General features: G+C 41.6%; 1 protein-coding gene across 2 annotated transcripts; it reads left to right on the plus strand.

Annotated features, from left to right (window-relative positions):
• Positions 1–3,043: 3,043 nt before the first annotated feature.
• Positions 3,044–7,219, plus strand: sync (syncoilin, intermediate filament protein). 2 transcript variants are annotated; one of them, XM_004074413.2, is made up of 6 exons: positions 3,044–3,252; positions 4,729–6,151; positions 6,224–6,435; positions 6,546–6,753; positions 6,822–6,946; positions 7,019–7,219. In XM_004074413.2, the coding sequence occupies exons 2-6, from the start codon at positions 4,775–4,777 to the stop codon at positions 7,059–7,061; spliced, it is 1,965 nt and encodes a 654-aa protein (XP_004074461.1). In that variant the 5' UTR covers positions 3,044–3,252; positions 4,729–4,774; the 3' UTR covers positions 7,062–7,219. The 2 variants fall into 2 exon arrangements, with proteins under 2 accessions (XP_004074461.1, XP_011479658.1); XM_011481356.4 differs by having other exon boundaries at positions 3,132–3,252; positions 4,817–6,151.
• Positions 7,220–10,315: the final 3,096 nt, after the last annotated feature.

Consider the following 10,315-nt stretch of genomic DNA (forward strand, 5'->3'; position numbering starts at 1 on the left):
TCCTTGACAGATTTAGTCCGCTATTATATTTTCATGACAGAGTAAAAACCGCAGAACCGACCCTAAAACCACCAAAATCATGCCTACCCGCCCAAAGCCATTTTTACCCGCAAATTTAGAACCAAAACTGCCCAATTGGGCATAAAACCGCCCAATCTTACAACACTGATCTTACCCAGACACTGAGCTGTTAGGTTTCGCTTTTGACACGTGCAGAGAGATGCTGTTTCACCTGTTTTGCTTTTCCTTTGCTCCCCCTAGTGGTGGAATTGCGCATTCTGGTTATTTCTTTGAAAAATTCACTACAGGAATGGACTAGGAATGTGCTTTTTTCAAACATCCTTATAATTTTTACTCTTCATGAGTGAACCGGATTGAACCATTTGGCCCACAAGCCATATGTTTGACACCCCTGCTTTATAGCATTATTGGTTGAATGCTTTATAGCATTCAACCAATAATGCCATGACACCACAGCGATAAGACACAGCAATTAATTGATTAATTGAGCGAGATAATACGTTTCAATGAACTAAAAGCGCAGGAATTGCATAATGTCTGACTGTAGTTGCTTTTGCCCCGCCCTCGTCATTCCTGACCAATGATCTTTAGTCACATGGTTTTGTTTACAAGCTTTACACAGGAAAGTCTGCTTGACTGCAGTCTGAATACAGACCAAACAAGGAGTAGGACTCGATCCGGACCAGATCAACCCTACAACACTTTCTCTATAAAAAGTTCCACCATCAGTTATGCCGGGTATTTTTTACCCGGCATAAAATCCCCAACAGAAAGTACTCGTTATAAAAAATAGATCAAAACAACACAAGATACATTAGAGGTGTTTTCTTTTATTTTCAAAGTTTTTTTTCAATTTTAAAAAAGCTTTTAATAAAAACCAAAACAAAAAACAACAACAATTCTTTTGAATTTGGGGTTGTGATAAAGATCTATCTGCCAGGTCAAGATCCAGGTGGATCTCCATCAAACTCCGACGTTTACATAAAAAATCCTCCCTTCTTTAAACGTAGATGAAATCCTGTCCACATGAGGCTCTGCGGCCTGATGCCCGACATGGCTGTGAAGAAGGGAACATGTTCCTCCTGTAGAGCAGGAGCAGAGGGCGAAGGAGGACGATGGCAGGACTCTCTGCTGGGTTTGGATAGAAACAGACCAGAGGAACGTCCAGCATATGGTCGATCTCAGTGAGACCACAACACGCCCTTAAATGTTTGGTGTTTCCTTCCTGAACATGTCCATCCCCACGGACAGCATGACGAAAAGAGCCAGAAAGTGACTAAAAGGATGACTTCCATGGAAAATATGCAGGACAGAGCTGGAATCAAACCCTCTCTACGTCCTGGTGGTGGAGTGGGTGCGGGCTTCATCTGCTGCCATGACGTCCCAGAAATTACAACCTTCACTACCAAAACATGGACTCACCAGCCGGATAAACACAACCTTCTGTCCTCAGCACAACCATTCATGGCTTACATGAAGTAACGCATGAAGTCACGTGCGGTGAATCTTCAATTACACCCACTGTGTGTGCGTGTGTGTGTGTGCGTGTGTGTGTGTGTGTGTGTGTGGGGGGGGGGGGGGGGGGGGTTCTATGTTATTATTTTAGATCATGTTCTGAGAAAAAGATGCTTTGGAAGATAAAAAAGGACTAAACCCCCCAGTTTGATGTTGTTTCTCAAACTTCCATCATTTTATGACAGTTTGTTTTTGATCTACTATTCAATTCACAGTTGTGCTGCACCGCCACCTAGTGGTGCACAGAGGAAGATAGTTTTTTTCTCTTTTTTTCAATCAACCCATGGAAAAGTGAATTAACTTCAGCTGATTATTAATACAGTAAAGGTTTACAATAGTCCTCTAAATATTCAACTGATGAAAGCAAAAACAGAAAGAACAACTCAAAAATGGTTGATTGATTGTCTAAAACCTTTATTAATTCAATTCAAGTCAAAAGCATTTAGAGAAAACAGGCAAATCTCTACGTTACTAAAAACAATGTTAGGCTCATCAAGAGAATTCCAAGAGTGTGCAAAGCAGTAATCAAAGCAAAAGGTGGCTACTGAAGAACCTTCAATATGACATATTTCAGTTGTTTCAGACTTTTTTTGTTATGTATATAATTCCAGATGTGTTAATTCATAGTTTTGATGCCTTCAGTGTGAATCTACAGTCATGAAAATAAAGAAACTCTTTGAATGAGAAGGTGTGTCCAAACTTTTGGTCTGTACTGTTTATATAAAGAAAAAGAAAAACTGCATTAGAAACTGCATTTCAGAGTTGTTTTTCTATAGGGCCTGCCCTATGTAATGCTAAATCTATTTTTTGAGCTAATAAGTGTATTATAATGTACATTCCTCATTGTAAACAACCCCAAAACGGTACTTTGATCCATTCACGCATTTCTGAGTATTCCTAATATAATGATATTCCTCCATATCATGTTTTAAAAAAGTACCAGGAATGCTTTTGGAAAATAGATCAAAAAATGATCGGAGTGGGACTATAGGTACTTCAGAACTTGAATCATCTGTAGGAACCCTTAAAAATATAGAAAATGAGTTTCAAAGCAGTTGTTGCCATTCTAAAATTCTTTGTTTCAGACCCAAACAAAAGATGTTCAGAGAAGCTGAGTGTGCTGATCATCATCTCATCATCTCATCACCTCCTCCTTGTATCCCATGTGGAGCTTCTCATTGCCTGACTCCATAAAATAACTGAAGCCCTCAGAGTTGGTTTTTAGGGTTAGCAGAGAAGTGAAAACTAATCCTCCCACTGGGAGCAGCCACAAAAGTTCACACAGCTATTTAAAGATTTGGGAATAATACGGAGGCTTGGATGAAATCCTGAAAAGACAGATGCACACAAACACAGTTGATGCCCTAAATTCCTCTGCTCATCACAAAGACAGAGAGAGCGGGGTGCATCTTTAAAGTCTGAGCATCTGTCATCTCTCAAAGGCTTTTATTTTGAAGAGCCTGCTTTGGAGACATGGTCTCATTCCAGTCCCTCCCCAGTGTTTATTAATAAACCCAAACAGATCTGCGGTAGTCATGGTCACACATAGCAGCACCAGGACTGAGAGGGAGGAGGCCAACTGTCTTTACCCCCTCCCCAAACTCATCTGCGCACATTTCCCCCCCCCACACTGAGCCGGCGTTGAGCTCTGTAGAACAGCTTCTTCATCTGAGCCTTCATCGCTGGGGAGGAGCCGTGGATCTGTGATGCTCAGGCGTAAGTTCTGCATGGTTTGATCTGAGGGAATCCTGCAGTTACACATTTCTAACTCATAGAACTTAACATGGATGTTCCTCCTGTTTGTCTTTAAAGTTGAATTTAGGTCAGAATGTTCTTGGTACGTCTTCCTGAAAGACAGCTGGTCTCAAGTCCTCCCCAGGTTATTGGGACATTTTAAAAAGCAGTATGAGTGGCTCTGGATGTTGTTTCTTTGTTGTAAGGAGGCACTCTGTCTTCCTTACAGTCTGTCCTGTCGTTCTGCTACAGCAGACAGTCCGGCTCATGAGGCGTTTATGTGCCTGCAGGAACAGGCTTGTCCCAACACGGCCAACTTCAGGAGTCTGGGCATCTCGCCTAGAGGAACAGCTGTCCGCCCAACATGCACACGTTTTTGTCTCCGGCCTCAGTATTAATCCAACACTTGTACAAGTGCAGCGTCAACACAATATTTTCAGCTTCATGAAGCACAGTTTTACAGTTACCACCACCATCATCAGTGGCTCAGCACCTCACAGCTGTTTGTGACGCATCAGGAAACATCAAGGATTTAGATTTAATCGTTGATGTTATTTAAAGACCCATGCCAATGAAAATTGTGTTTTTAACAATCAGAATGATTTTTCTTTATATGGTGCCTTATGGGCACCCAAGGTTGACTTACTGGTACAAAACAATCATAAAACACAGTTACAAAAAAAAACAGTAGTTAAAAAAATGTTTTAACATGTTCTTGTGGCATTTTTCTGATGATGGAGGACAATAATAAAGAAAATTAAGCTTAAAACTGCATTTATTTTATCAAATCACTGTGAATCAGGAGCAGATGACTAAAAAAGCTGTTGGAAAAAGATCATATTTGTGACGTAGAAATTACGCTGGGTGGGCCACAAGCTCCCTGCTCTGCTCCATTCTGATGCATAATTCTGCAGACAAACAGATCCGTGAACGTCTTTGTTTCCTCGTCTGAGCTGGAATCTGGATCTAAACAGCTCCGATATTGCTCGCCATTTTTGTTGAACCACTACTATTAGGTTAGGGTTGTGAGGGGCTGTAAGCCAGTGGGAAAGAATATAAACAGATAGATGATGGGAAGGGGAGGTGGGGTTGCCTGCATGCCATCAGCCCTACCTCCCCCTAACTCAGACTACTGGCGCTCTGCAGAAACTATGTCCCAGAAAATGACACGTTTTTTTGTTTTGGCTAAAAACGGCATCATCATAATGAAAAGTGGGAACAAAAAGATGACCAGAGCGGGATTTTAAAGCAAGACCAAATGCAGTTTTCCATGACAAAAATACAAATGGATGACGCTTTTAATGCTGAAAGTGATTTTTAGAAAGAAATAGGGTAAACTTACAAGAAAAAGCTGCATAATACTACTTCAAATTCATTTTGTTGTTGTTGTCAGTTTGTTCAAAAAATGGAATCATAACCTTCTATCATGACACTCATGCTTTCATCTGCTGGTTTTAGGGTTCGGCAGCTTCCGAACAGTCAAACAAGGAGTCAGGTTAAACTGATGGATGACAACAAGGATGATTGTCCTTCTGGCTTCTCACAGCTCTTCATCCAAGAGGATGACTCTAACAGATCCATCATGGAACAGGGAGAGTGCAGCGAACAGCCACCAGGGCGTGGTTCAGGAGAAGCACGGCTCAAAGAATCTTCTCAGGTGAAGCCATATCTGCAGGAGATGGACGTCTTACTGAAGAGCTGCTCAGAGCTGACTGGAATTTCCCACAAGTTAGTGAGCGAAAGTGAAATGAGTGACGGGTCGGATGAGGTTTCAGGAGAAGCTGCTGAAGGATCATGCAGGTCTTTCCAGGCTTATCTGTCCACCAGCTACATCGACACACATATAGACGGAGCTGGAGCAGAAGTCGCAGCAGAACCGGGACTCGGCGGAGGCGGCGCCACAGAAGCTTCTCCCCTCACTTCAGCGGGAAACAGACTGAGTCAAAGCATGGTGGAGTATGAAGGACAGCTCATGGGGATGCTGGCCATGCTGGAGAGGTGCATGGAAGAGGCTGGCATGGACTTTGAGCCCCAAGACTGGACGCCAGATTCAGCTCAGGAGTATGTGCACATCAGCAAGAGCCCTCGTAGGTACAGAGGCACCACCCTTGGAGCTTTAATCCAAGAAGGGATGGAGACCGATCCAAAGTTTGAATCCTCTGGAGAAGGAGACACAGTGTCCACAGAGGATGAGAGCAGAACAACTCTGAGTAGAAACCAGGAGAGTCCTCCACTCAGCTGGGAGAAGATGGACCGCATTGCAAAGGAGAAATCAGAAGGTCTTCATCATCCACACTTTATGTTTTCAGGTCTACTGCTGTCTACAGGACAAACTGAGGAACATTCCCGGTCCTGTGATGACACACCAGAACCAGATTTTATTGACTCACGGGAAGCTGAGAGCCGTGAATTCAGAGAGACGTTCGGTCAAGAATCCACTCTGAGTCACTCAGGAAAGCTTGATTCTCAGATGGACGTCTGCATAGAGAGAGTGCAGCAGCTGGAGAGGAAGAGGAGGGAGCTGCTGGTGGAGGTCCTCCAGCTTCGAAGCCAGAAAGATGAAGAGGAGGAAGACGGACAGAACCGACATGAAGAGGAGTCAGAGGAGTTGATGGAAAGCAAGGTGGTGGAGTTGATGAACGCTTTCAAGAAGGAAGAGGAGGCGAGACGAGAGGAGAGCAAAAGAGAGATTCAAGGTCTGAAAGAAGAGAGAGCTGAGGAGGAGAAGAAGGTGTGGAAGGTGGACCTGGAGAGGCAGGGGCTGCAGGAGCAGATCCGGACACTAAAGACCAAGCTCTTCTCAATGGTCAGGGACTGCGTGTACAGCCAGGCAGCTCTGAACCACCAACGCCGTGAGGCGGAGCTGCAGAAGAGAGAGGAGGTAAGATCTCTCCCCCGAAGGAGAGCATCGTGAAACTGCTTCCATGTCAAGATCTCCTCTTCCTGTTTACAGGAGAGACTAAACGGCCTGCTGCTCCAGCTGAAAGAGGAAGGCTGTCGGCTCAGATCGGCACATCAGCAACATCTCAAGGAATTGCAAACACAGCTTCAGGCCCTGAACTCAAAGACCTGCAGCTCTCAGGAAGAGCTGGGCAGGTGCTGGAGGCGCTCCTGTGGAGACGTGGAGGAGTTCCTGCAAAGGGAGCGCAAAGCACTGGAGGACAGGTACGTCTTCTGTCTGTGGAGTGGAGCGACAGAGACAGAGGCTGTGGCTCCTCAACGCTTTAGAGGAGAAACGGCCGTGGCTTTGAAACTCAGCTGCTTTCATTTTCCAGGTTTGAGCCCGTTTTGCTGGCCTTGTTGAAACGGAGAGATGCAACAGCCGGTGCTCTGCTGAAGGCAAAGGAGCAGAGCCAGGAGCTGAGGGGGCAGCTCACTCCTCTGAGAGAGGAGGTCCAGAAACTGCTCCTGCAGAGGGCCTGCTTAGGGGAGAAAGCCAAACTCATTGAAGTTCAGCGGCAGGAGGAGGCGGATGGCTTCAAGGTGTGAAACTACAGAAAAGAACATCGCTAAAAGCACAAAACATGAGTGAAAGCATTCATGCCTTTCAGGAACGACTGTTCCATCTGGAGGAGAACAGAAGAACCCTGAAGACGGAGTTGGAAATTCAGAGGAGAAAAAACAAAGAGATGGAGGAGACGAGGGAGCTCCTCACCAAGCAGCTCCTGCTTCACAGGTCCGCGTTTTGACTCCGCAGCATAATTTAAAGCTACAACATACAAAAAAAATGACATTCTTCTCCTTCCAGGGCCGTAAATGACGAGGGAAACAATCAAGAGGAGAAAAGCTGATCTTCTCTGTGTCTTCATGAGTTTATTTGTATTTTTTAATCCTGTGGAACTTATGTATGCACTTTGATACAAAAAAGAGAAAGTTTGCTTCAAACTGTTGTTTCTTGCAGAGAGTTTTTTTTTTGGAGGGGGGTGAATAAAAGCCTGTGTTTATTTTACCCTGTGACTCACGTCTGTCTCCTCAGAACAGAAGGTCCTTCAGCTTATAAGGGCAACATGCTTGAAGCTCCACAGCACTTAACTGCAGGACGAAGTGACACTAAGCCGGGAAAACTCAAGTGCACCAATAAATCAAAGCAAAAAAGCAACGGCTCTGCAAAGTCTTCCCTTAAAATCACTGCAAAGGAAACGGTTAACGTTCCATGAAGGAGAATGAAAAAATAATGTTGGTCTGAAAACAATTTGCTGTACTAATAATTAGTGAGCAAACAGAAAGATTATACCTGATTTTTTTAATATGTTGTTATTAGACCAAACCAAAAATAGAACAAAAAGATTCAAAATATTCTTCTGTGGCTTTTGATTCTGGAAAAGGATGATTTTTACTCATTTTTTTTCCGGAAAATAATCTACTTCTCTAGATTTTACTGATCTTTTATCAATAACTTGCTTTTTCCTCAACTTTCTGCTTTTTGGCATCACCAGAACCGACTTGATTTATCCAACTATTCTCCACTAAAGAAATATTTGATGTAAAAAGAGAAAAGACTCCAAAATTCAGACATGTTGCGCTTTCTAGTGGTTCTTTTTCCTGACTTTGCTTTTTCTGCCTGGCCATTGGCATCAAACGGTCCTGTTCATCAGACGTGTCAGTGTTCCTTCTGCTCTGGTCTGCTGAAGCAGAAGGAAGCCACAATCGGTCCTGATGAGGCCTCATGTCTGTGAAAAACTGTGCAGTGGGGCCAGGCTGCCCCAAAGCGCCAGGCATCAACAAGGAAACGGCCTTTAGCTTTTCCATCATTTTGAACCCACAGCATGAAAAGTCGTCTCCACATTTAGAATCACTGTAAACAGAGATTCACAGCTGACTTTTCCTGGTTACTGATATTCAAAGCAAACATTTAAGACGTTAAAAATCCCAAAAATGTTTTCAGATTGAGTTTGCTGACTCAATAACTAGCTTTGTTTGAACTTCTAACACATTTAGGGATCCCAGCTGAGGCGATCTGCACGGACTCAGTCAAGCTTAATCTTCAACAGGAAGAACGAAAGAAGCAAAGTTTAGGGCTGTTTAGAAAAAGTGGCTCCAGGTACCACCAGATGTTTACACATCTTATTCTGACTCTGGAAGAGGCTAACTGGTACCATGAAGAAAGCCGTAAAGCCTCAGATGCACCACCTGCTGCCCACTAAGAGGCATTACATGTGAGTCTATGGATAACATTCTGGTGCAGTTTCTTAAGAAAAAAACTCAATAACTTTTTGTAAACTAATCTAATATAAAACTGAATATGTGATTACCATCAATAAAATATTAATGGCTATTAATGCCGGCTGGTTTAAAATACTGTAAATATGAGGCCATCTAGAAAATGTTTAGCATAAAGGAACATTTTTTAAATCTAATCTGTATTTTCTTAAGCAAATTGGTGTCGATTTCAACAGTATAGATTTTGCCGTTAAAACTCATAGATGACAATCAAAGAATTGGATTTTTTTTTTTTCCAAGCATCACTTCTGCCCATGCTTCAAATGCTGTCAAATTTGACCCTTTTAAATGTTTAAACCTTTATGTTTGAGCCATTAATTGCAACTGTTTACATTCACAACTAGAACAGAAGTAATTCAAATTCAATAAAAGTCTTATATCTCCAAAGTTTTTTTTAAAATTGTACTCAAAAAAATCAATGTAACTTTATGATTACTCAAGTAAAGAACAGTGACTTGAGGAAAAAAACTAAAAAGTAACTGAGAAATAAAGGTAATCAAGTTCTAAGTACCAGTTTTAACATTTCTCATTTATTCAGAGCATAAAAAATCAGGCAAATTGGAAACATAAATAAATAACTTCTGGTCAGTCAATTCAGAAAACTAAATCAATAATTCATGCAGAAGGAAATTCTGAAAATGTAAGTAACATTTTGAATGCCCTGAATAAAAATCACAGATTTCACCATCCTAGATGCAGAACAAAAAAGAGGAAAACAACATTTGTCCATATCAAAGAACTATAGTACTGCATAGAATGTGTGTTTTTTTAGGGTTGTCAATTTTGTTTAATGGATCTACATGATGTAATTTTTCCCCCCCAAAAAATTATTTCTGCAACTTCAAAAGGAATTGCCCATCTGGGACAAATAAAGTTGTTTGAATTGAACTGATTTGAAAAAAGAAAGAACACTTCTTTAAGAGAACCTTCAGTAACATCATTTGTTGTGTTTACAGTTTGCCAACAACAAAAAAATTACTGTTCTTAAATTCTTCTTGGCTAAAAATATAACAGTTGTGAAAACCTTTAACTTATGTAAGAAAACAACTAAATTACCTCTGAGCAAAAAGTGTTCTGTGTAAGTATACTATACTTACTGGTAGTCCATACAAAAGGTGAGGACGTATTCTTGAAGTCTACTTTTAATGTGCTATCTTTATAATGTAAATTTCCCACTGTGCTCGTCCCCAGCCCCAATAACACACAGGGTTGTGTCAGGAAGGGCATTCTGCGTAAAAATCTCTGCAAAACCACCTGTGTGAATCAGTGAAAGCTAATTCTCTGTGGCGACCCCTGAAGGGACATGCTGAATGGTGAACAAACAATCTATTGTAAATTTAAAATGTTGCAGTTTAATCTGAGTATTTATTGGTATTTAGTTAGGATAATTCCCACACTACACATAGATGGTCTGTACTTGCTATATTTAGCATGTACTTGGTAAAATAAACTGCAGGTTTACTACATTTTGCTGAGGGACTTAAAACATCAGGCATGCAGCAAAAAATAAACATGCAAACAAATCAAAATAAAAACAACTATTTAAAATGACATCACAATGTTTTCTGAGTGTTGGTAGATTATTTATTTATTTATCTTTTTATCTATTTAGTTTGTTTTAAACAGAAAACCAACAGAAGAAAATCCACTCCTCGCAGTGTAAAACGCACTGATGTTCGTTCTATGTATGCTGAAATGACAACATACATTTTCTTGTTTTCTATTGGTCAACAAGGAAAGCTACTTTAGTAAGAGGCTATGTGATTGGTTGCTTTTATCCGGGGACTTGTTTGCTTCAATAAAACGACGTCTGATTGGATATGGT

Source organism: Oryzias latipes, chromosome 11 (genome assembly GCF_053564925.1).
Source record: "Oryzias latipes strain Hd-rR chromosome 11, Olatipes_Hd-rR_3.1".
Taxonomy (NCBI): Eukaryota; Metazoa; Chordata; class Actinopteri; order Beloniformes; family Adrianichthyidae; genus Oryzias; species Oryzias latipes.